Source organism: Artemia franciscana, unplaced genomic scaffold, assembly GCF_032884065.1.
Source record: "Artemia franciscana unplaced genomic scaffold, ASM3288406v1 Scaffold_698, whole genome shotgun sequence".
NCBI classification, from domain to species: domain Eukaryota; kingdom Metazoa; phylum Arthropoda; class Branchiopoda; order Anostraca; family Artemiidae; genus Artemia; species Artemia franciscana.
The window spans coordinates 182563-210252 of NW_027067138.1; the positions used below are offsets into that span (position 1 = coordinate 182563).

At 34.7% G+C, this 27690-nt stretch overlaps 1 protein-coding gene across 1 annotated transcript in view; it reads left to right on the forward strand.

Moving 5' to 3' along the window:
- Positions 1-27690, forward strand: part of LOC136043527 (HEAT repeat-containing protein 3-like) — a 73146-nt gene that overhangs the window by 18303 nt on the left and 27153 nt on the right. Inside the window, exons 4-7 of the mRNA XM_065728447.1 lie at positions 4268-4386; positions 7877-7986; positions 22296-22448; positions 27331-27600. Coding sequence (XP_065584519.1) covers positions 4268-4386; positions 7877-7986; positions 22296-22448; positions 27331-27600 — 652 coding nt within the window. The remainder of the gene's footprint in view (positions 1-4267; positions 4387-7876; positions 7987-22295; positions 22449-27330; positions 27601-27690) is intronic.

Below are 27690 nucleotides of genomic sequence, written 5' to 3' on the forward strand. Positions count from 1 at the left end.
GCTCGATAATATTTCTGCCCGCCCGGGTCAAAATTGTGTCTCCCTTGGCCAAGCGACCAAAACCTGCATTTGGCTGTTGTTTTTTTCTTTTCTTTGTATATTTCGCTCTTTGAAAATTCGTGTTTTCTTTCAACGTTTTTTATTGTTCTTACTTCTACTTTGCTGTAGATTGTTTTGTTTTGTGGTTTTCTAAAAAAACAAAAACTTGAAGTTGCTTGGTCTCATCTGTTGATTAAGGGAAACTTTATTTTTGTTCAGATGAAAACTTTACTAGTAATCTTCGACCCCTAGTTCGATTTCATCTCCCACGAATAAAAAAACAAAAAAAAGCTCCTAGAGCCCCTGGACCCACACTCCTAGAATTTTATTTTTTTTTATTTCGTATTCTATTTGGCTATAGCTTAAACTTGTTTCTTAGGTATCGCAGAAATATTGAATTTCTTGCTGGAAATTTCATCGAGGTTGTGTCCCCTTTTTTGAGTATCTAATAGGCTTTTCTAGAACCATGTGAATTTTGTATGGTAATTAAGTTTTGAAGGTAATACTAAAAAAAATTATGTTTGCTCATAACTTTTAAAATGATTTTTATATAATATATTAATTTTTAATATATTACTAATACATTACTTTCAAAATGATTTTCATATAAAGTTTTAAATATAATTAGATTGAAATAAAGTAAATTTTTTTTCTTGGTATAATGATGAGGCGGTTTCCCCTGGGGCAAAAGGCATGAGGATAATTGACAGTTTTGTTGGATAATTGAGAGTTAAGGTTATTTTTGAGAATACGAGCAGTGACCATGCTGCGTATTATGTTTAAAAGGTAGCGATTGAGGATCTCGGCGTCCAGGAATGGACTGAGTATTGTTGTTATGTATAATTTATTTTTTGAATTGATAATAAACTCCATTGAATGATTGATGGATTGAAAAACTTACTTATTTGTACTTGTTGACGTCTCACCTACCATCTAGAAGACTCCATGTAGTGGATTCCCATTGATCGTGATCTTTTGCCAGCTCTTCAGAAAACCAGAGGGCACAGCTCTCCCGATTTTTGCCCAAATTTTAAAAATGCACCTATTCGGTGTCGAGGTCGCTAATGACAGTTGCCCACTATTTCTTCAATTGATAATAGGACGCCTGTGCCAGTCTGGCAAAGGGGCAGCTAAAAACATTTGCTTGATGATATGCTCATTGGGTCTTTTGTACACGTATCATAATTATAAACAAAACAGGATTTTTTTGGTGTTTATTTGATTTATTTGACAACGGCTAATTTTTATTTGATATTCGTTACCAAATAAGTATGGTGCTAGTACTTGAAAAATGTACCTCTTAAAATATTTTAAATGGCTCCTAAGTGGTAACAAGGAATATTATTTTTAACTATCTTCAAAATTTTTGGAAAATTTTGTTTTTAGAGGGGGGATGGATGGGTTAGGGAAAAAGGAACTGACAAAATAAATGAACACGCATCCATGAGCATACTTCTCGGATAAAATGTAAACATTCTTATCATCAAAGATCGGGCCTTCAATTTTTGTGTTGTAATTTTCATCAATTTCCCAACCCCTTTTGAGGGTATCCCCCCTTTTTTATAGCAAAAATAACTTCCTTTGGCAATTTTAAACTCAATGAATATTTCATATTTGGTACAATCATGAAACGGAGATTTTTCTTATGTATATATATTTTTGTTATATTATCTCGATCCTATTTTTATGAAGATTGGTTACCAACGGCGCATTTCGCATTTTCTTACAAAGTGTTGCTACAGGCGGCTTAACACACACTGAATTTTAAAGTGGAACAGAAGCCAAAACAATAAATTTTTATTCTTTCTGAACGTAATGTTGCCGGATGGAGGAGTTAAATTTTTGAACTTTCAATCGAAACAAAGATGAATCGATTTTTCGACAAATATACCTTAAATCTAATTTAACTTCAGCATCTAATTTTAATTTAAAAGACTGACAGTATTTCAATCAGTAAGCTGTACGAAAAAAATGGTTGTATCCCGTTTTCTAGGGCTATAATTAGAAGGATATTAAGATGTCTAGGACACATTTTACGGATGAAGGATGACAGATTACTAAAGATCCCCCTTTTCGCCCTTAAGCCGTCCTAGCCGAGTGGTTGGCGTGCTAATTTTGGAATCCTTAGTCCGAGGGGTGGAGGTTAGATTCCTGGTGTGGCCAGCTATTTGGTTTGGGACGGAGGTCAGTTGCGTGACTCTGTAAGCTCAGCCAGTGTCGAACCAGCTCTAAATGGGTACCTGGGGAACTCCAGGAAAGGTGAGCAGGAAGAGTGTGCGGAAGCACAAGTTAGCTGGCCTCTAACCCCCCATTGCACTTCCTGGCTGAAGGGCCTAGAAACGAATATTAGCACCATTGGACTTTAAGGGTCTAGCACCGTATCCTTTACCTTTTCATCAATGTAGGCCCAATCAAACAGCAGGTCATTACCAGATGGGGTGCGAAAAGGTTGCAAGATAATATTTAAATGAAATTGAGATTCTGGGGACGGTATAAAAAGAGAAAGTTCAATTAGATAGGGATGGAAGAGAGCTTGCGCAGGTGCTGGCCTCGGGCGGCCTGTTGCTGCAGCGACTTGTTAGTGGTTGTAGCAGCGGAGTGCCTCTCTTTTAACTCTAATTTAATTTAAACCTGATAACAATCCCCATTTTCATGCAGCTTTTGCAATCGACGGAAAATGAAGAAAAAATTTTCTATTTTTATTTTCTTTATTTTTTTTTTATTCAGTAAAAAATAGCAAATAGTGTTATCTGACTAGAGGTCAGATAAATTCAGTATATATTTGACCGAACTTTATAATTTACTAATCGAAAATCAATTTTGGTGTTATAAATCAATAAAAAAATAATTTACAGTTGATTAAAAAATCAATTTTGAATAGAAGCAAGCTGATGCCTGTCTCAAACTCCAGCTTTACCTACCGTCAATAGATTTATATTTGTGTGTCGTTTTTTTTTATTTTTAGTCTCTTGGAAATGATAAATAAATTGGTAACTTTTTATGTTGATTTCCCTTTTCTACCTTTATATGTCTGTTACGCTCAGCAAGGACTTACGCTTAGCCGTTTAATTGACTGAAAAAAAAAGCAACAAAACAAACATACCACTTTTGCCTCTAATAATCACTTGCAATAAGTTTAGTATACAGAATTGTTGCTGACTTAATCATTTACTAGAAGCAGGGCCGTATTCAAAATTTTTTCGGGGGGGGGGAATTAATTAATTAATTTTTATTCATTTTTCTTGCATTTTTACGAGTCGGACAAACAGGTCGGGGGTAGGAGGCTTAACCCCCCCCCCCTTGACTACAAATATCTTGCTATCTTGGGTCGCTATTTTCAGAGTAACAGCAAAGGATGCAGCAACTGACCTTCTTATACCCCTGTCATTGAAAGGTAGAATGAGTTATAGAAAGCATAATTAATAAAAGTAAGAATATAAAAATAAACCTTGTGGAATGTTGTGCACCTTATATTCTATATATTCTATTCTATATTTGTATACACTGCATGTATTCACCATGTACACCGTACGTATTCTATATTTTGAAGTTTAGGTAGAATATTCCAGAATCCCTTCTTTTCTTCGACTTTATTTGTTTCGCGTTCCTTTTGGCTGCTCAGTATTATATGTGGGAGAAGGGAGGTTTTACCGGAGAGAAGTTGTCTGGGGAGGGGTGAATTTTCTAGGGGGAATTTGTGGGACACGGCCTTATCATATATTTACATAATGTCACTAAAGATAGACAGAAAAATGGGACAAATTTTGGACCTGGGGTATTAGCACCTGAGTTGTACCCTATTGGAAAAGAATACATCTACTTTCTAGAAAGAGGGAAGCCCATTAATTTTGCTTTCCCTGCAGCTTTCTCTATTTCTCGTTAGCAAAGCTTTATATGGTGGTCTCAATGATTGGACGTCTTTACTGAAGTCGTCTTGAAATGGTTGAACATTGGATTCTTCAAATCACATCGTTCTACAGAGCTAGTTGTTTTTAAAAGTTGGACTTTTGGCACATTTTCACTCGTAAAGGACGTTTTTAACACATTTTGCTTTTGTGGTTCTGTTATCTTATACCGAGCATCCGGTAACGCTGCCCCATAGTACTAATGTTCATTGAAATACAAATTTATCTTATTTCAATGATAGGTTAAAACATTTATTGTTCAGAGGGTGAATTGTTTAGTACTTTCTAAGTGAGATTATTTCTATTATTTATCTTTTTTTAAGTTCTCGAAAGTTTGGACCCATGCCAAGACAGAGCATTCTGCTGCCGAAAACAAATCAGAGAAGGTAGACTCATCTAACGAGCAGTTTGTGGAAGCAGTTACGCTCCTTTGGAATTTATGGTATTTTACCTTATTTTTACGTAGAAATAAGACGTAATTTTAATTTTGTTTACGAAGAAACCATTATTTTGTTCTAAGAATAAATAATCATCATTTATATCTAATCATTTTTAGGTAGAAATATTAATTTATTTTTAGATTTTGCTCTACCTTATTTTTACTATATTGTACATAATAACATGTGTGAATGCTCATGTCTTGATGAAAAAAGCCTTCCTTTAGTGGACTATAAATCTATTTTTTCATTCTTGTGCATAAATATGTTTCACCAGGTAAGAATACATGCATTTGAGAAATTCATGAATATAAAGTTTAAAATAATATATAATGAGCTTTAATACGGCACGGGCAATCCAAAAATTGAATTTATTTCCCTGAAAGTATTTTCTTCTTTGTATTTGGGTATGCTCAAATTTGATGCTCAGTTCAAAGAGTATAGGTAACTTGCAAGAGTGAAAACTGGTTCTATTGTCGACAGTAAAAACTATAAACGCCATCTAGCATGTGGTGACACGGAATATTTTTTAAGGCATTTAAAAAAAAAGTTGAAGTATTCGTGTTCTTCAGTAATTTTATTATCTTACTTGTGCTGCAGTAAGTGACAACGTAACTAATAAAAACTTTGTTTGAAAAGGCTATATCAGTATTAACCCAGATATTTTCATTAATGCTTCATTTAAGCTTTATGAAGGTTTTCATAAATTTTATCTCCATATAAATTTTATCAGAGTTAAAGTATATGAAAACTCTTGCTAAGAGTTTTCAATATTTATGAATTTCAATTAATCCGCCTCGAATTGTTTCAGTTTTTTCAATAATAAACTTGTGTTTAAAATTTCTAATTTGCGATAAACATCAAATTCGCCAAATTTTGGTTGTGATAAATGCATGCTGCTCTAATCGAGCCCGGTTCAATTTTATTTGGAAGTGTGAGTGTATTGTGCATAAGATCGATAAAAGTGAACAAAAACAACTAAGAGAGAAAAACTCAATGAAAAACAACAAACTAGACTGCGGCCAGTAGAGAAAAAATATGAAAAACTAAAACGGCGCGGATAATTTATCTGTATGTAAACGAGGTGTCTTCAGCAAAGAAGAAACAAAGATAAAAAACGTGGATCAGTTGCGGCAATTGTATGCCATTTGATTAGATATGGTGATGGTTTTATTTGTTTTTAGTTTATTTTTTTTTATCTTTGTTTCTTCTGTGCTGGAGACCCCTCGTTTACATACAAGCAAAATATCCGCGTCGTTTTAGTTTTTCATCTTTTCTCTCTACTGGCCGCAGTCTTGTTTGTTGTTTTTCATTGAGTTTTCCTCTCTTTGTTGTTTTCTGTCATGGCTGGCTAGTTCGGCTTAAGATCTCTCATTAAAAAATGAACCAAAAAATAAATGGCAACACAACGAATGATTATTTTAAGAGAGTGAAATTTCGACGAAGCTAAATTATATTTCGGCTCTATGTCTAAGAACTGTTCAGTAAAATACATAAATATGAAATTAAACGTACATTAAAATACTTGAAAATCAAAATTACCAATAAAACAGTCCCAACGTCATTAATTAAAGCGAGTTATGTTTAAGTTTCACCGTCTTAAAATAATTCTTCGTTATTTTACTTTTTTCATTTTTGTAATGGAAAGGCTGCGTAGTCCAGTCATTGTTTTTAGTTTATTATTTATTATTATTATTGTTTTTAGTTTTTAGCTTTTTTTTTAGTTAGTATATTTATAAATGAAACTTAACGGTTAGTTAAGGTGATTAGTAAAACGTTAATCCTGTGTAAGGTTAACTGCTCGTGTTTTTTGTGTTTGTTTTCGAATTACACTTCTACTGTGCTCACCGGTGCCTCTTTTATTTGTATTTGATTTATTCATATTTATATATTTTGGATTTAATTTATATATATATATATATATATATATATATATATATATATATATATATATATATATATATATATATATATATATATATATATATATATATATATATATATATATATATATTTATACATATATATATCCAAAACTCATAGAGGTGAATTGTTTTGCCGTAATGAGCCTGGACTTACGACATACTGTTTTGTTTTTTTTTCACTGTTTTTTTTTTTTTATATATGAAGTCATAGTTTTTAAGGTGTTATATTGTTCTTTGCCAAATTTGCACTTCTTATAAAGACCTCGCAAACCCTTTGTTGATCTTTTCTATTCGTTTTTTGTTTGCACTTAGGCTCTAAATGTTCATTCGGTCCAAAGATTAAAGCGAGCGTTTTTCTTCTTTTTTTTTATACAAAAAATAATAAAATTAAAGAACTGTCTATTAGTTCTTTTTAAGCGTCAGGAAGTCTTTAACAACTTTGTTAAATTACTAAAAATATGAATTTGAAGAATATAGAAAAACAATACTTTACCCCTACCCTAATGTGCAAATATATATTTATATATTTCCTAAAATTTCCCAAATATATTTATATATATTTCCCAAATTATATATTTCCCTTCTATTCAGTCACTTGTCTTTGTCTTGTCTCACACTAAGCTGAAAGAAACTAACGAAAGAAACCGGTTCTACAATGCATCATTGGATGAATAACTTTTTCATTGGATGAAGGACGACCAGTGGTCGGCGCTATAAAAGACAAGTGCCAAATAGTCGATTAGTTTTATTTTCAAAATTCTCTTTCTCAAAATCATTTGAACAATTTTTGCTCCATACTACATAGTGCGGAGAAATATTAAGAATCCTTGTTGTGTTTCTCCTCCTTAAGGAAACTGTGCATGATGGATATTATTACCACGCTCACTGCAAAGTATTGCGTTACTCCTATTGCTTAGTATGGACACCTGCTTTTTGCAGGGCCCCCTAAAACTGTGCTGGCACTGCTCCAGAGGATCCAAGTTAGGGCTTCAAGAGCTGTTTGCTGCGTTGATTCATTGCCATCACAATACCTCCGGTAATATATTAACTTTAGCGTCATTGGTTGTTTTCTACAAATACGCTCACCACGGCAAGCGCACAGAAACGCATCACGCTTGCACTACCTTCAAAAGGCCACATTTGGCAATCAGTGCCTGAAAAACAGCTTTGTTAGATGCTCATACCCAATAACAAAGGTCTTCCAACCGCTTGTACCCAGCCTTTTGTAGGTCCTTTGAATAGGCAATTCAACTGACACAACCCTATATAAAATCATAGGTAAAAAGTATTTAGCTTGTGGTATATCAGACTAATTTTTAGCCACCTAATGCTGCGAAGAATATAAGAAAAATATTGAAACTGTGCACGAGGTTAGGTAGCGAATGAGAAGCCTTAATGTTTTGTTTTTTAACCTGTATCTACTTTGCAACTTTTTGTTAATTTTAGCATATACTTTGCCTTTTTTCTTACGATATGTGACTCTGAAAATATAACGGAATCTCAGAAGAGTCCTCGCAGGGAATTCGAAGTCTAAGTTTTTTAATTCTATTTATTCTTTTTGTTCTTGTAGTGAGAGTTCAACTCTGGCTGTATCAATATGTGACCAAGAAGATGTTATAGATGTTCTGAAGTGTTTTTTAGATGTGGAAAAATATGGAAAGAGCTCAGTCATTGCTGTTGGTGAGTTTATGATTTTAAAAATGGGTTAGAGCGTTGTTTGACCTTCGCTCTTGTTTTGTTAGAAGTGGTTCTTTGGTATTATTTATTGTTAAGGGGACAAATAACCAAAACTAATAACTAGAATTACGTACTTCCCCTTGGTCAGAATTATCTGTATATTTTCGATTAATTTCTGCATTTCTCGAAGCTATGTATTATTTTTAATCATGTAGTCATCATATAATATGATTTTATGTCATATTGTGCATCTTATATAATATATTAACCCTTATTTCCATTTCTTTTCGTGAGACTATTTGACCTTACCAGTATAATTTTTCGTGAAATGAAAAATGATCAAGTGGAAGACGTCATGAAAGCAATAAAGTCAAATTCGGCTTTTGTTGACGGTCTTAGCCCTGAGAAATTTAAGGCTGTCACAAATGGATAAAAAAAGAGAAAAAATTAAAAAAAGCATAAAAGAAAAAATAACGGGCATAAAATGGGAAATGAAAAAAAAGAGAAAAAATAATGAAAAAAGCATAAAAGAAACAATAACAGACATAAAAGGGTGACAAAAGAGAAATGACCTATATTGATTTTTTCACAGTGATCAAACATAATTGACAAAGTTGTTCATGAGGAACTATAATCTTACCTTGATTCTTTTGGGTTTTTATGTCACACGCAATTTCGATTCCGAGAATGTCATTTTATTTGTCATAAACTGCACCATTTTCTGGATATTTTAAACCATCTTCTGGTGTATTTCGTTCTACTCCTTTATCTATTTTTATTGATTTAAAGAAAGCTTTGGTACTGTTAACTTAACTTGAGTTTTTGTTAGAGTTGCACATATAGAGACACAAGGAAATTGAGTGATTGGTTTTATTCGTATTTATTTTGTAGATAAAAGCTTGTAGTCGTGGGTGATATTGTCAGTTCACCTCTTCTAAACAATCTTGGGTACCGCAAGGTTCTGTCTTAGTTCTCCTTTTATTTTTAAGTTAGTCGACCCATTATGGTTCTACATTCCTGATGCCACCATAACATCCTTTGCAGATGACATCCTAGGGTTGCTGGGAAGACTTAGTGAGCTCGTCTCAAAAGCAAAAAAAATGTTACAAAAACCTGCATATTTTTAATAGCCTTAGATGTTTTGCAGTGGCTGTAAGCAAATATTGCCTGAGTTTTAGTATTGCCAGAGTTATTGATAGTGTTCTCGATTTAATCAATTTTGATGATAAGGAGATTAAGCAGATAAGTTGATACAGGGTTTTTTTGGTTTGGGGCTGCTTCGTCGATTCAAACATGTTTTCCTTTTTTTATTTTGAAATTTCATAAAATTCAGTTTTTCATCCTCATACTGTGTATGGTTGCCCTAGTTTGGGTAATAATCATATTGTAAATTCTAAACGAGGTACTGTTTATATATGTAGAATAAAACATCGTTACACTTACTGTGTGATTCAGGAAAATGTGAACCTGCAATGGATTATTGTTTCTATTTTAATAGTTTTAATTTCGTGCTGTTATATATATATATATATATATATATATATATATATATATATATATATATATATATATATATATATATATATATATATATATATATATATATATATATATATATATATATATATATGTTAAACTAATCAGTTAGAATAAAAGTTAATACATATTAATTAAGTTAAAAAATAAGTTATCACCTGATTATTCTTGCTAGATTTGTCAGCAATTTCTTCGTATCATTCTAATGGGACAGCAAATTCCACGGAACTAGCTCACGAGAGACGACATACAACCGAGTCTAGTTTTGTATTTTGGCATGTGAGTCTATCAGCTTAGAATAGTTTTCCTTGAAGAACTAGGATGGCCGAGAGTGTATATTCTTCTAAAAACAAGATAAAGAATTGCTTGATGAGTAGAAATGGGTGAGGTTAAGATAGTTAGTCCTGCCGCAAACAAATCGGTATAGATTTTAACGTGGCAGGTATCAGATTAGAAAGGTTTTAATAATCGAATTTCAGTTGCTCATTTCATAACCAAAAGATACAAGGTTTGTATACCCACAAGCAGTGAACACCCCAAGGTGTGTATACTACAAGTAGTGTGATGCTCCAGTAACTGGCTAATGAAAATAATGGTGACTTTGAATTTTACAAACAGTTACAGGAACAAATAGGCAGGATTTTTGTTAGAAATATGTTATTTTTATTAGGGGGTTTTATTTCTAGGTCGGAACAAATAGAAAAAGATGGTATCCTAGCCTAGGTAGATTTAATGTAGGACAAAAAATAGTAATGGTTAAAGACTGCTGTAATTGTGTAGATCTAGTTGTTACCAGCATGGTATTTGGTCATAAAATGACCCATAAGTTAACAAAGTACCTGCATGATAGTAGGAAGTCTAAGCCTATTGATTTTGATTTTGATTGATTGATTGATTTTGATTTGGCCAGAACTTGGCTGGCCTCCAAGTGTCACCTGACACTTGGGTATGGAGGAGTGCTGTTGTTAATGTTAAAAGTAAATATCATTCTCTAGTAGTGTCTAGAGTTAATCTACAACTGATATTTGGGAAGGGTACACCTTACTGGAAGTTATGATGCTGGTAGGCTCCAAGATGAGAATCTTGAAGGGATTTTTCAGAAACGGTTGAATATTGAGTTAGTTTAGAATCTGACAATGAAGAAAATAGACGGAATGGTTTTGCAAAGCAATATAAGAAAGTTAGAAATGTAGCTAGGAACATTAGTGGAAACTGAATTTTAATACCAATAGATATATCAAAAGGATCGGCTGGTTATGCTGATTTTCCGCCAGGGATTAATTCATGGAGGAATTTTCCATGGCGAGGGAAGTTTCCAGGGGGTGAACTTATCAGGGAAAATTACACACTGGAGGAATTTGCAAGAATCCTTTCTCTTTTCCGTCTCGATTTTACGCCTGGAGTTGTAAAGTGTGATTTTCCGGGGTAATTGTTCACCAGAATTAAATTGTCTAAGAGAATATTTCCGTGTGGAGGGGGATTTCTCCGTGGAGGTGGCACCAGATTTCCTAGCATCATTTAAAAATGATCCGAAATTAAATTAAAAAGTTTTTTTCAACTGAAGGTAAGGAGCAACATTAGATCTAAAACGAACAGAAATTATTACGTACATGAAGGGAATTGCCCCCTTCTCAACACCTTGCTCTTTACGCTAAAGTTTGAATTTTGTCCCAATTCTTTAAGAACGACTCCTGAAACACAAGAGCTGACTGTTAGAACAGTAAGAAGCTCTTTTAGAAGTACTTAAAAATTTTAGCGTAAAGAGCGATGTGTGGAGGAGGGGGCAATCTCCTTCATATATATGATAATTTCTGTTCGTTTTAAGTTTTAATGATGCTCCTTACTTCGAGTTAAAAAACACTTTTTTTATTCAATTCGTACAGGGAGCTATGAGGTTAGAAGCTCGTGAAAAAGTTATAAAATATGATAAAGAAGAGTATGGATAATTATTTTTACTATATTATAATATTTTACAATTATTTTACTATTTTGATTTGAAGGAAATTTATTTTACGAAGACTAGTTAGATACAGTACTAAACGGAAAATAGAACAAAAAGGTCTCTGGTGTTGATAGTGTAGTAAATGAGATTTTAAAATATGGTAGGTGCGAAGTCAGCGACAGGTTACTAAAAATAGGAATATGATAAAAAAAAAGCAATAATAAGGAAGTACCTGGGAGCTTACTAAAAGTCGAATCGAACCCCTCTATAAGAAAGGTGATTAGAGTGAATGTGGTAATTAATGTGGTAATTGCGCACCATGGGTGCGCAAAAACATATTCTCCTTTTAGTGATCAATTTTTTACAAGCCCGCTATCAGTGCGTTTACAGTCTTTTCCCAGGAGATACCGACTCCGAATGGGTCGAGCTTACATGCGGAGCCCCACAAGGTACTAAGCTCGCTAGTCTACTGTTTTTGGCAGTGATAAATTTCATCCTTTCCGGCTATGAAGAAAGATTTAAGTATGTAGACGACTTGTCAGTCCTACTGAAGTACATTGTTGAGAAGTCTGAGGCTGTCCCCCAATTCTGTAACGAAATAATCAACAACTTCAAAGATGAATGTACTGCGAACAGCCTCCAAATCAACGAAGGAAAGACTAAAATCCTTCGCTTTAATCCCCTGAAGAGAGACTTTGTGTACCCTCCTCCTCCTTATCCTAGTGAATCTTCGGCAGTAGTGCTTGGTGTCAAGTTTAGCATCGACTGCTCTTTCAGCCTCCATGTCGATACAATTATCAAAAAGGCAAATAGTGCGATGCGGACACTTATACTAATGCGTCGATTTGGTTTTTCAGTTACACAACTAACGATAGCCTATCTTACTTACATTCGACCAATTTTAGAGTATGCCTGTCCCGTATGGGGCCCACAAGTCAATAACACTATTTACCTAAGTGACCAGCTTGAGTCAATACAAAAAAGAGCAGTCAAAGTAATATTGTGCGATGCTTTTATCGAATATAAGTTAGCATTATCCACTTTACAAATTCCCTCTCTTCAAGAGCGTCGTCTCAGTTTGATTCTTGAATTTGGCCAATATCTTCTCAGAAGTGATAAATACAGATCGATACTACCACCAGTTTTAGTGAAACATCGAAGTACTAGGTTGAAGAAATTTGACAGACTAGCAGCACCTCCTTCACGCACAAATCGTTTTTCCAACTCATTCATCCCTTTCTTTGTATCAAAGTATAACAATTGTTGATTTTAAACTATTTGTCTTCTGATTTTTTTTTGTCGTTTGATTTAATCCTTTTTTCTTTTTTGTAAGCACAAGCGCCATTTAGTTTTATGACTACGAGAGATTGTGCAAATAAAACCTATTCTATTCTATTCTATTCTATTTAAAGTTTTAATTACAGGGAGCGCTTTACTTACGATAAAAACAATCCAAAATAATGAAATTACGGAAGTCGTACTTCCGTAGAAAGTGAATTACTTAACATAATGCTACTAATTAGACTTGTAAATGCTGGTGATAAAGTGTCCAGGGATAAACAGTGTGTGGTTCTAAGATGGGGAAAGGATATTCCAATCAAATTTATAATTTTAGAGCGAAAATTGACGAAAAGCATGAATTCTTCCCTGAATGGAATAATTCATGGAAGAATCGTTCTTTTCTGAATGGAAAAACGAAACGAAAGTCTCAGTCTCTGACCTGTTAAGACATATTAAGACCTTTCAATTAAGTAAGGCTTACACCTGTGTTGCAAGAATAAATGACGAAATCGAAACAATTTTGTCCTGAATGCAGATTACGGGTTACTTCAAACGCAGTCAAATGTGTTAATTGCAGTTCTTGGTTTCAAGCAGGGACTGAAAAGTGTGCTAGGATAGAAATCACTAGTTGGAATAACTCCTGGATGTGCCTAGATTGCTCCACTAAGTCTAAGGTAAATTGTACTTCTTCTCCAGTGCTTTCTATCCCCCCATCCGGAACTTCTCGGACATCCCGTACCCCTGTTGAAAGAAGAAGGATTCTTAGCATTCTAAGTGATCTCAGCAGCCCTAAACATTTCCCAGACACTCCGCTTAGCCAGTTTCCTCTATTGACTGAAGAACCAACCGTTTCTAACAAGGCTGACACTAGTTTGTGTGATCCTACAATTTCCCTTGTCCCTCCCCAGCGCCGAGGCTGTTCTGAAGGGAAAACAAATGCATCTTGTCAAACAATTGACTGTAGCATTGATAAATCAGTTCAAACGGACTCTGTCCCTACACCCCTCATCTTAGAACCAGATATTACCAAAATCTTGGTTTTACAGAAAAAGTTAACGGATGCATTAACTTTCATCTCCAATTTTTTGACAGTTCACCAAAGCGATCTAGCAAATCAACCTGCATATAATTCCATTTTGAATGAGGTTAATAACACTTTCATCTCTGACCATAAAAAAAGTGCAATGTCCATAAAGTAAATGAATATTGATGAAGGACTTAGAGGATTAAATCCAGTGATACCTGTCACAACAAGTGACACAAATCCGGAAATTTTCATTGATCTCAATCCACCCTTAATGCAGCCTAATTATAATGGTAACCATGATTACCACATTACAGATGCCCAAAAACCAGTGGACATTAACAAGGTGAATAGCCTGCACTGATAATAAACTAAAATGTGCTAATATAATCTTGGCAGGTTCTTGCCAATTAGGAGACAATTGTGTATTTCAACACGTTTTTCCTTCAACCAAGCTCCAGCCAAAAAGTGTTTTCGAAAATAGAGTTAAGGCAAATTACACTAAAAAAATGAGCACAGTGATTTTCAACCAAGTGCATCAACAAAGTTCCAGCAAAAAAGTTCCAACAAAAAAAAATGTGATATGCAAACATTTTAATCATAATCGTTGTAAATTTAGTAAGCAGTGCAAATTTTTACATATATGTCGTAATTTTATTTCAGGTAGTTGTGGTTCCGTTAAGTGCAGTTTTGACCATGTGAAACTTTGTCCAGTTTTAGCTTGTAGTAACAAATATTGTAGTTTTGCCCACGCACCAAAAGTAGATGATGTTAATTCTCCTCCCTGGGGCCCTGTTCCAGTGTCCCTGTCCAAAGATAAAAATTGTAAGAGCCACTCATCTCCCTTCCGCCGTCCTTTTTTAGTGCACCGCAAACAAGCAAAAAGTTTTCATCAAAGTTCATCAGGAACAGCTCAAAAATTGACAAACCCTTCCCTATCCCGAACTCTCCTCCCCTATCCTTTGTTACCTCCCCCCCTCCCCGCATACAGAAGTCCTATTTCCTCCTTTCCCCCCTCACAGTGTGTTGCCCAATACCCTCCCTACTCTGCCACAAACCAGCAATTTCTTGGCGGACATGAATCGCTATTCCCAACCAGCCCCCCTTTCCCAGCACCTTACGAAACCCCAGCCCATTGGTTTTATCCCTCGTGCCTACCCTGTCAACATGACTCAGGTCTGAGACTTTTTGCATTCAATAATTGTGTTGTAATGAATCCTAATTGTTCTCCTCGTAATTCATCCATATCATTGCCCGTCCCCCCACCCCCAGATCCCCAAGACAAATCCTTCTCTTACTCTAATAATTCATCTATCGATGTTGACTCTAATAGTCATCCCTTAAAAGTCAAATGTGCTCCCTCGGTCCCTTGTTCTGACTACATTAATCTAGCCCCTGCTAAGAATTGCACCACACCCCCTGTACCCATTTGTAATTTAAACAAAGTTAAGTGTAAAAATAGTACCTTTGCAGGTTGTTTTAAATTTCCCACATTTGTTAAGCAGCGCTGAAAGTCTTAATTTTGAAAAACTTAATGAATTAGACTCCTTTTCTAAAATATATAGATCAGACATAATTGCTATTACTGAAGTACACGCTCAAAATACACACATTTTAAAAATGAATAATTTCACCCAGTTTATTAAACTCAGACCCTAAACCCACCTTCTGGGTAAGAAAGGGGGTGGAATTGTTTTCTTTGTCTGTAATGATTTTTATCCTTCAGAAATATTAGTTGCTTGTCATACTTCCTTTGATGAAATTTTGTGGGTTTGTGTTCGACCTAAGGTCTTACCACGTCCTTTCAATTTGATTGTCCTGTGTTGTTTTTACTACTCTCCTGGGCAGAGAGCGGCGGAACAAATTAATTTTATTGAAAAATTGTATGACAGTGCTGACTATGTAGAGTATGTACTATCTAAATACCCAAATGCTGGAATTTTCCTCTTAGGGGATGCAAATGAATTAAAACTTGAGTCTACATGTAATACTTTTAGTCTAAAACAAATTGTAAAAGTCCCTACTGCTAAAGGCAATTCTACTCTTGATTTAATATTCACCAATATGTCAAATTTCTACAGACCTGTCACCATTCTTCCCCCTCTCGGAGGTAGTTACCACTTCACCCTACTCCTATCTCCACTAGTTACAGTTAAACATTCCTTTACTATTACTGAAACCGTCTTTAGACCTCTAATTGACTCAGGATTCTATAATTTGGGCTCTTGGATCACTAGTGAAAATTGGCCCCCTGTGTACCAAAAAAATGATGTCGACTTCATGGCTTTGTCCCTCCAAAATTGACTGAGGAGTAATTATGAAGCCCATTTTCCGGTGAAAAAAAAAGAAATATGCTCTACCGATAAACCTTACATTGCTGCCACTTTTAAAAAAACTAATAAGGAAAAAAATCAATTTGTTCAAGCAAGGACATATCACACAGGCTAATGATCTAAGAAAGTTCCTGAAGAGAAAATTGAGAAAGGCAGCCACTGAGTATTACACTACGATTTCCAAAAAGCGTTTGACTTAGTTGACCACACTATCCTAATTCGTTTACTACATGATAACTTTGAAATTGACCCACTTTTGGTAAATATTGTTATATCTTTCCTTTCAGACAGATCACAAGTTGTGAAATACAAAAATACTTTCTCTAACCCCCTCCCTGTGGAATACCTCAAGGAAGCTTATTGGGACCACTGTTATTTCTTGTCATGATTAACGAAATTGGCAAGGAATTCCCCCAAAGATGGAAATATGTGGATGACTTGTCGATCCTTGAAGTATGTCATAGGAATATTAAAAGTGACCCCGTTAAAATCCTAACCCAATGTTCGGATGAATCTAAGAATCTAAATATGACAGTAAACCCACTAAATGACGATAATGACGATCAACTTCTTGAAATCTATCCCTGCTTTTTGCGACCCGATCCCAAGCGAATTGCGAGTGAAACATGTTAAGCTTCTTGGTGCCACAATTTCTAATGATCTTAAGTGGGACACACATGTTTTCAACATTGTTAAACAAGCAAATGTTTCACTATCCATTTTTAAGCTGCTAAACAAATTTAATTGTCCTAAGATACATTCCCTCCGTGTTTACTTATCCTTTATCAGGCCGTTATTGGAATATGCATGTCCGGTCTGGCATTCGCAACTTTCAAATGAACTTAGTGACAAAATCGAGTCGGTCTAAAAGCGTCCGCTCAGGATCATTTACAAAGAAGGCAAAATTCCATACTCCTTCCTCCTTAAAGCTGCACGCATTACCACCTTAAAAGAAAGGAGGGAAAAAATTTGCCTGCTTTTCGCTAAATCAGTCATTTCTAATCCCCGTACTGAGGACTTACTCCCTGATTTTCACAATCCCATTAGACTACGACTCCCCCGGTCAGCCTCCATAGCAATCCCAACTTACTCTCCGATCCATGCTGTTACAGAAAGGTTTCGTAAAAGTTTTATACCCTTTATTCTGGAACACCTTAATAATAATTCTTGATTATGTACTTGCCCAATTCCCCTTTTCCTCTATTGTCGTTTTTATTTTTTTGATTTACTGCAATGTTTTTGTAATTTAATTGTTAAGTTTATTGATTTGCCCTTTATCTTTGATGATTTTGCTTTTATAATTTCTTTTAATTTTAAGTGTTTGACTTTATGTACTGTTTCGAATTTGTCTTAGCTTTTACTGACATATAAAGCGAATTCGGCTCTATAGAGCTTGTGATAGTCTTTTGAAAATAAATATTATCTTATCTAAAACCTAAATCTAATCTTATTTAAAAGTATGGATTCTTCCCTGAATGGAATAATTCATGGAACAACCATTCTTCCCTGAATGGAAGAACCAAACGAAAAGTATAAATTCTTCCTTGAATGGAATAATTCATGGAAGATTCATTCTTCCCTGAATGGAAGAATGGAAGAACAAAACGAAAATCCTGAATTCTTTCCCGAATGGAAGAAGCAATAAAAAGGGTTTAAAGGGAAATAGAGCTTATTGGGAGGGGGGAAAGAGTAATGATTTGAATAGATTAGGGTGGAAGAGGAGTTGGCCTCAGGCTTCTTGTTGCTGCTCTTAGCTGTTAGTAGTAGTAGTAACTAATTGATTGCCAAAATTATCAATAACAACTAAGTGAAAGTGTGGGAAATCTCGAGAATCAGAGCTACGAGCTACGGGAAATCTCGAGAATCAGATTCTATCTTACAAATGATATTATTTGCTTTTTTCAACTTTCGTACAATATTTTAAATTTGGTAATTATTTTGTATTAATAGTAAATATCTAATATTCCAGCTGGAAGATGCGGCTAGACGGCATAATAGTAAAATATTATACTGGCATGTTAATAAATTGAAAGGGAGTAGCCAATCCGGACTAGTCCCAGTTAAAGATAGGAATGGGGCCACAATTAGTGATAAGGAAAAAGTTAAAGAAAGATGGGTGGAACATTTTGAGAATGTGCTAAACCGAGATACAGTTGCAGGAAAAGATATAGATGAAAATGAAAAAGTTTGTGATACCTTGGATGTGAAGGAAGATTTGTTTAGTGAGGAAGAATTAGCGACAGTACTAGAAGGATTAAAAAATAATAAGGCCCCAGGTGCTGATAGTATGATTAATGAGTTCGTTAAATATGGTGGCTCTGAGGTTAGGAATAAGCTACTGAAGATTATGAACATGATTTTTGAAAAAGGGGAAGTACCCAATGATTTTAGGAAAACCTTAATTAAACCACTGTATAAGAAAGGTGACAAGAGAGAGTGTCGTAATTATCGAGGCATTAGTCTGGTCTCTGTAGGTAGCAAATTACTGAGTAATATGATACTTTTTAGACTGAGACATGCTGTAGACAAAGTTTTAAGGGAAGAGCAATGCGGTTTTAGAAAAGGTAGAGGATGTGTCGACCATGTTTTCACTCTTAGGTTAATAATTGAGAAGTCCCTTCGTTGTCAAACACCTTTGGTCCTTAGTTTTATCGATTATGAGCAAGCTTTCGATTCTGTTGATAGAACAGCATTAACAAAGGTCTTATCGTTATATGGTATACCAGAAAAATATATTAAAGTGATCTGCGCTATGTACGAGAATAATACTGCTGCGGTTAAGGTAGGAAATGAGGTTAGCAACTGGTTTTGTATTAAATCAGGAGTTAAGCAGGGTTGTGTTCTATCCCCCTGTATATGGATCATTTTGATGGACTTCGTCTTAAGGAGCACAGAAAAGGCAATTGGAGACCATAGAATCAAATGGGGAGGAAGAACGCTCCTGGACTTAGATTATGCTGATGATTTAAGCATATTAGATGAAAGTGTGAGCAAAATGAATGAATTTTTAGAGGTTTTACGAGTTCAGGGTGCTAAAATAGGCTTGAAAATTAATGTTAAGAAGACTAAGTCACTAAGGCTAGGAATAAGTGAAGATGAACAGGTGACATTAGGTAACGAAAAGATTGATCAGGTTGGGAGCTTCAGTTACCTTGGTAGTATTATTAGTAAAGATGGTGGGAGCAGTGAAGATCTTAAAAGTAGAATAGCTAAAGCTCAGGGTGTTTTTTCACAGTTAAAAAAAGTTTGGAAGAATAGAAAGATAAGCCTACAAACCAAGATTAGAATATTGGAAGCTACAGTGATGACAGTGGTCAAATATGGCTCTGAAGCATGGGCACTCCGAAAAGCAGATGAAATTTTACTAGATGTTTTCCAGAGAAATTGCCTACGGATTGTTCTGGGTACCCGGCTGACTGACCGTATTTCAAACAGCAGGTTGTACGAAAAGTGTGGTTCAATCCCGCTTTCTGGGGCTATAATGAAAGAAAGGTTGAGATGGCTAGGCCACGTTCTACGGATGAAGGATGACAGATTACCGAAGATTGTCCTTTTTGGCCAACCGTCTGGGGCTACACGGAAAGCAGGTCGTCCTTGTCTGGGTTGGGAGGATGTCATAAATAAAGATTTAAAGGAAATGGAAACTTCCTGGGAGGGTGTAAAGAGGGAGGCTTTAAATAGATTAGGTTGGAGGAGGAGCGTGCGTGGCTGTGTTAGCCTCAGGCGGCTTGGTGCTGCAGTGAGTTATTGGTAGTGGTGGTAGGTAGTGTCGCACATGATCAGGTAATTAGTGTTCCACATAGAATGTGCCGTCATTTTGCTAATGTGGGGAAGAATTTGGTTCAAAGTATTGTTATTTCTGAGCATGAAGGTAGCTCTAAAAAATATCTATTCAATGCAAGTGATGTTTCAGTATATTTGAAGCCCATCATTGCTTCTGACCTTTCTGATATATTGAAAAACATGAAAAATGGAGCTTCTGGCTCTAATTTTGTATCAATTAAAACTTTAAAGTATATTTACCCTGTTATTTCCTGTCATTTGGTGTATTTATTTAATGTTTTTTTGTTGGGACTGGAGTGTTTCCAAGTTGTTTTAAAATTGCAAAAGTTATTCCTCTATGTAAAGGCGGGGATAAAAATGTACTTGGAAATTATAGGCCCATTTCTTTATTACCAGTACTATCCAGATTGTTTGAGAAATTAGTAGTTAAAAGAATGGTTGAATTTTTGGAAAGTAAGTTATTGTTTAATCCAAATCAATTTGGTTTTCGGAGGGGTTTATCTACTAAGCATGCTGTTTTATTTTTGACAACTTTTGTGAGTGATGTGTTGGATAATGGCGTGAAAGTCGCTTGTTTTTCTTGATTTTGTAAAAGTTTTTGACTGCGTTGACCTTTTTATACTAATTGCCAAATTAGAAAATTACAGTTTTAGAGGACCATTTCTTGAATTGTTGTCCTCTTTTTTGAAAGAAAGAACTCAATATGTACAACTAGTGGATAATGTTTTTTCTGTCATTAGTATTAAATTTGGAGTACCTCAAGTATATTCTCTTGGTCCCCTCTTTGTATCTGGTTTTGATAAATGATTTATGCAGAGCTTTCGATATGATTTTGTATGATCTTGAATTTGGATGTGACGGCGAAAAAGTAATTGTCCCCAGCTTTGTGGCCGACACTCATTTAACTGTGGCTGCACAAAATGGAATTCAGCTGTTGAGTCGTATTAGTTCCTGTCTGGAGTTTGTACAAAAGTGGATGAAGCTTAATAAGTTAAATATGAGTTATAGTAAATCTTGTTTTCTATTGTATGGTAGGAGTTCAAATTATTACCCTTGTATGATAAACTAAATTTTGTTGATGGGAGAAAAATAAATTGTACAAAATATCTAGGAGCTTTAATTGATGAATATCTTAGTTTTAGAGAACATATAGATTATATTAGTCTTAAACTCGCTAAGAATGTTTGGATTTTAAGAAAGTTGCATTATATTTTCCCAAGAGATATTTTAAAAACAGTGTATTATTCCTTAATTCATCCTTATCTGCTATATTGTTGTACTATTTGGGGTAGTACATTTCCTTCTCATCTCCATCATATTCGAGTTTTGCAGAACAAATCGCTTCAAGTGTTATGCGGTGTTGGTTTTAAAGACTCGGTACAAAAGAGTTATATAGATCGCAAAATCTTGCCCTTAGCAGGGCTTATTACTTTTTATCGAAGCTTCTTTATCTATAAATATTTTTAAAATTGTTTACCAATATGTTTTAAAAGTATGTTTGAATTAGGAAGTGATATTTATACACATTTTACGAGACAGTCCAATATAATTCGTCGTCCGCTTGCTGTTACCCGCAGATCTCGATTTTCTATTCGGCATGTTTGGAATTGTTACCTTCGACTTTGAGAAACTTAGATAATTTTCGTGAATTCCGGCGGGAATTAAAGCTTTTGCCTAAATGTTTATGGGTTTGATAGTTGAATGGGCCTTAAGTGGAGCCAAGATGTTGGTTTTGTTTTAGCTGATAGTGGTCAAGTGGTTTTTAGTTTCTTTTTCTTTTGTATTTTTTGTCTTTCCTGAAAAATAATCCAGAATCGATCAAAATGCAGGGTAATTGAATTTTTTTTTCATTTTTTTTTCTTTTCTTTTCCTTTTTTCTTTGTTTTTTCTTTCCTCTTTTTCTTTTCTTTTTTTCATTTTCCTCTCCTTTATCGTATTGTTTTTATTTGCATGTGCACTGGGGTTGTAAGCCCAAACAAGCTTCGCTTTGTGCCATTTGCGTGTTTTATTTTGTTTTTATTATATTAATAAACCCATCTATCTCTCTCTCTCGCACCTTCCAAATCAAAATATTCTTGACCCTACATACAGAAAAAGCTAGACATGGTTTTAGAAAGAATGAACGCAGTTGCCCTCAGAGGAGGAGGGGGGTATCAGACCTTTTTTGAGGGAGTGTTCAGAACTAGAAAAGAGAAAATGTTTAGTCACTTAAATTTTTAATTTTTTTTTCTTGGATATTGTGGAATTTATGCAACATCAGAAATTACTATGAGATTGATGGATACCAGGGAAGATTCAGCGTTGTTTTTGCTATGAATCTGATTCGTTTAATAGCTGAGTCAGACAAGTGATGGAACAAGATATAAGGCCTACGAAACATCACCAAGATTTTATCTTCTTGTTATTCTTTCAGGAAACCTTTTGCTAACATTGTCTGAAGATAATGAACATGCCGTAGAGAAGCTGAAGTCCGTAGACACTGGAATAATGAATATTCTTTCAATGAATATTTCTGGTGAAGCTTCACTTAACCCAAGGGATTTGCTCATTCGGATTTTAGCAGCTGGTAAGCTCGTTTGCTTCTTTGAGATGTGGTTTCCTCCTCTTATCTTCATCCTCTTTATGGTTTCCTCCTCTTATCTTCATCCTCTTTACGGTTTCCTCCTCTTATCTTCATCCTCTTTACGGTTTCCTCCTCTTATCTTCATCCTCTTTACGTTTCCTCCTCTTATCTTCATCCTCTTTACGGTTTCTTCCTCTTATCATCATCTTCTTTACGGTTTCCTCCTCTTATCTTCATCCTCTTTACGGTTTCCTCCTCTTATCTTCATCTCATATCTAGGTTGCTTTATAGGATAGTTGCAATGATATATGATTAGATTCATGATTTAGGATAGATGCAAGATTTTTTTTTTTTTTTTTTTTTTTTTTTTTTTTTCTTCTTTTTTTTAGTAACGACTAATACTAATGGCAATTACTTGATAATACTAGGAATTATATATTATCAAGACTAATAATACGCCTTTGTGTAACTAATGATGTCGCAAATCTTTAAAAGAAATAAAAATAAAAGCTAGATTCTCTATCGGGCAATTTTTCTAAACTACAGCTTTTCTAAAATTAATCTATTTTAGAATTAATACAAATTTAACATTCGTAGTAAATCGTCTAATTGTTGCTAATGGTGGCACAGAATCCATATATTTTGAGAAGGAAAAGAATTGGATAATTAATGGTTTCGCAATTGAAGGCCATTGGCTATTGAAGGTGCCGCAAGCCCAGTACAAAAAAATATTGAATATACATACCCTGTTGAACACCTTACTTACAAGCAAGATCGTATCCAGGATTTTGTTTGGAGGATTTTTCGGTGGTGGGGGGAGGGTAGGGCTACAAAAAAAACTTTGGAAAACACATCAAATTTCGCTTTTATGCATTTTCGTCACGTTTTTCGAGTCTGACAAAGATTTTGGGGGTTTTTGACTTTGCTGACATAACTGGTTTGGAACAACAATTTTGTTTTATTTCTTAGCCTCCAGATGAAGGCTGAAGCTGTTCCCATCAAAGCTTCATGAATATATTGTTTCAAGAAGGATTTTTTCAAAAAAGGCCGATAAAGGTTGGCTCAAAACATGCTCTGTTCTTAGAACCGATTTCATTCTGTATTTTCTGACATCCAATCAATGTCTTTATTTTTAATTATCCGTGTAAACAACCTAAGGTTGTATTACTTGACCAAAAAAAGAAGCCTAACAGAACCTCTGTTTTCAATTTTTAAGATACTGTATATATAAGCTAAGGCCACATTTATTCGCCTCAGAATACAGCACCTACTGATTGTTTTTTCTTTTATATTTAACGGGGATAGCAACTCGATACTGGCCAACAAAGGCCACATAACAACTAAAGTTACATTTCTTTGCCTCAGAGTAGAGCATCTACTGATAGTTTTCTCTTTTATATTTAACGGCGATAGCAACTCGATACTGGCCAACTAAGGCCACATTTCTTTGGCCACATAACAACTAAGGTTACATTTCTTTGCCTCGAAGTAGAGCATCTACTGATGGTTTTCTCTTTTATGTTTAACGGGGATAGCAACTCGATACTGGCCAACTAAGGCCACATTTCTTTGGCCACATATAAACTAAGGTTACATTTCTTTGCCTCAGAGTAGAGCACCTACTGATGGTTTTATCTTTTATATTTAACGGGGATAGCAACTCGATACTGGCCAACTAAGGCCACATTTCTTTGGCCACATAACAACTAAGGTTACATTTCTTTGCCTCAGAGTAGAGCACCTACTGATGGTTTTCTCTTTTATATTTAACGGGGATAGCAACTCGATACTGGCCAACTAAGGCCACATTTCTTTGGCCACATAACAACTAAGGTTACATTTCTTTGCCTCAGAGTAGAGCACCTACTGATGGTTTTCTCTTTTATATTTAACGGGGATAGCAACTCGATACTGGCCAACTAAGGCCACATTTCTTTGGCCCACATAACAACTAAGGTTACATTTCTTTGCCTCAGAGTAGAGTACCTACTGATTGTTTTCTCTTTCATATTTAACGGGGATAGCAACTCGATACTGGCCAACTAAGGCCACGTTTCTTTGGCCACATAACAGCTAAGGTTACGTTTCTTTGCCTCAGAGTATTGCACCTACTGATGGTTTTCTCTTTTATATTTAACGGGGATTGCAACTCGATACTGGCCAACTAAGGCCAAAACATGAGCAACATTAGATTTTTCATGGGTAGGCTCGCGTGTGACAGAGGAAAATCATTGGTATGGCTTTAATAATGCAAAAGGTAAAGATAACATAAAATTTTGGAGGATATTTCTGTGGCCCAAAACAAGAATATAAAAATAGGAAAAATTGAAGGGAATATTTTTCCTTACCGAGAATAAAAAAGTTTTGACGCTCTATGGTACAATATTACAATCTAAAACCGCAAATAATATGTGCTAAACCTATTAGGTTACCCCTTTGCGGTATAACTCTTTGTGGCAAAATTCAAATAGCCCTGCCAATTCGTGGATCCCTCTCCCACTATTTATGAAATTCTGGCTAGTTCTCTGTGACAGTGTTGACTAGAAGTGAGCACTAGAAATTTCTGTATTTGCAAAAATTTAATTCACCCCCCCCCCCCCTTTAGAAATCCTGGATAGGCCACTCAGTTAAGTCATACCTGTGAGATGGGACAGTAGCGAACCGCTTCGCTGGCTCGCCGTATTTCCTTCTACTTTCGCAATTATGAATAATACGAATTCGCACCATTATTCAGTGACTGATAAATACGACTGCTGATGGTAGATTAAATGGGAGGAGCTTTTTATACGCGCCGAGAATGTAGTAGCCACAATTATTGATTTTACAAAAGTTTGATTATACTGTCTAAATTAATTTACAGTGGTGGTGACAAAACAGTTTTTTTTTTTTTTTTTCATTATATTGTGTTGAATAATGTGTCAAACAAGGCTGGGTGCTACCACCGTATATTTCAAAAATATTTTAGGTAATTGTTTTGCTTTTTCTGTCGAGTAGGGTGTTATGGCAACAATGGTCTGAGCCATGTTGTTTACGTGGATGTTGACGTTTTACTATGCGGATTAAGCGTAGTAGAAAACGTTTGGGTCTTGAAAATAATCTTCATTAACTAGCTAAAATTGGATTGCATGTAAATTTTGCTAAGTGTGAGTTTTCATGTTTTGTTGGCCCTAACTAACCCTCCATTTGGAGAGTTCTATGCTGCCTAGCTCGAAGAAAATATATTGGATTGGAGTGTCTTTTTGTTTGACTCTGTCTTCAACATATTCTGAGTTAGTTAGTCTAAAGATTTAAAAAAAATAGAACTATTTATGGGAAAATTTGTCCAAAACATAGTCCAAAGAATACATGGTCCGACGCGGGCCTTACAGATGGTTCATTATGCCCTAGATCAGTTTTTTTTTTCTTTTAAGGTTTGCTTCTTTAAGCAAACCTTGCCAAACCTTAAAGTCTTTTTTTAGTCTTTAAGTCTTTAAAGTCTTTTTTAAGGTCTTCTTCTAAGGTTTCTTTTAAGATCTTCTCTGGAAAAGTGAATATAAAGAGTTGAGTGTTGCACGTTTCCAGTGTGTAAAATTTCTTTTTGTTTTTGACCCACGTTTATATAATTGTAAGATTGTGGCGTAATTTACTCCTTTCAGGCTTGCTAAACTAGCTGTTGAAATGTTCTCAGAATCGCCTAATTTGTTGAGTGTTAATTATTCGCTGTTTAGGTTTTTTCCTTCGTGACTATGGTTAGTGTTTTTATTTTTGTGTATATTTATTGTTTATTCAATATTTTTGTGTTAGTTATTTTTTTTTTACTTTTACTTAGCAGTGTCTGTTTTTATCATGGGTACTAAATAAATGACATTAATTATTTTTTTCGTTCATTTCCATAACCAGCTTTTTTACTAATTGATTAGTTTTCACCCATTTTTTGTCATCTGTTTTTTTTTATTAATTAATTTTACCCTATTTTTGTCACCTGTTATGACGTATTTTCTTTTTTTTTTTACTTATTGATTAGTCTTTTTCACCCCTTGTTGTCACCTGTTCTTTTTATTAATTGATTTTCCCCATTTTTTTCACCTGCTAGCTCCCCCTCCCCGTTTTGTACCCGCTATAGCACATTTTCTTTCTCTTTTTACTGATTGGTGGTCTTTTTCACCCCCTGTTGTCACCCGTTTTTTTATTAATTGATTTTTCCCCATTATTTCACCTGGTTTGAAACATTTCATTCTGTTTTTACCAATTGATTAGTCATTTCCACCCATGTTAGTAACCTACTGTTACACTTTACTTCTGAGTTCACTAGTATTTACCGTATACTTCTTTCATGTTTTTTTTTCTTTTTCCTTTTTTTGCCCTTTAAACAAAGATGTTAGGATGTATTGCTTGTTATTCTGTTACTGTGTCAGATCTGCTCTTCAAAAATGTCACCCAACGCCTTTTTTATGTACAGCAGCCAGTCTGCACAACATCTTCAATTCCTTCTTTTTTTCGTTTTTTTATTCCTTCTTTTTTTCTTTTTTTTTATGTACAGCAACCATTCTGCACAACATCTTCAATTCCTTCTTTTTTTCTTTTTTTTATTCCTTCTTTTTTTCTTTTTTTTTATGCACAGCAACCATTCTGCACAACATCTTCAATTCCTTCTTTTTTCTTTTTTTATTCCTTCTTTTTTTCTTTTTTTTATGTACAGCAACCATTCTGCACAACATCTTCAATTCCTTCTTTTTTTCTTTTTTTTATTCCTTCTTTTTTTCTTTTTTTTATGTACAGCAACCATTCTGCACAACATCTTCAATTCTTTCTTTTTTTTTTCCTTTTTTATATTCCTTCTTTTTTTCTTTTTTTTATGTACAGCAACCATTCTGCACAACATCTTCAATTCCTTCTTTTTTTCTAGGCATTACCCACAATCTCTGCAATGGGGACTTGTCATTACTTCCTGACAACGTTCAGGCTCTTGTTGGGGAGTCCATTAAATTGGCCTTACATGAAAATGTGTTTGATTCTATGAGTGTCCTATTGAATCTAATTGAAGGAAATAGTTTAGAAGGAATGGAAGAAGAAGCAGATAGAGATAAACATATTGATAGTGTATTTGAATCAATAGATTTTCACCTTTCGGCTCAAAGCTCTGCTCTTATACTTTTAGCAAATTTATGTTGTTCAAGTAAGTTTCTTAATTATCTGTTTTCTTCTTTTGATAATTGAAAAAATAAAGTTTTCTCTTTTAAGTTTCTTTTTTCTTTCTAGTTTGTAT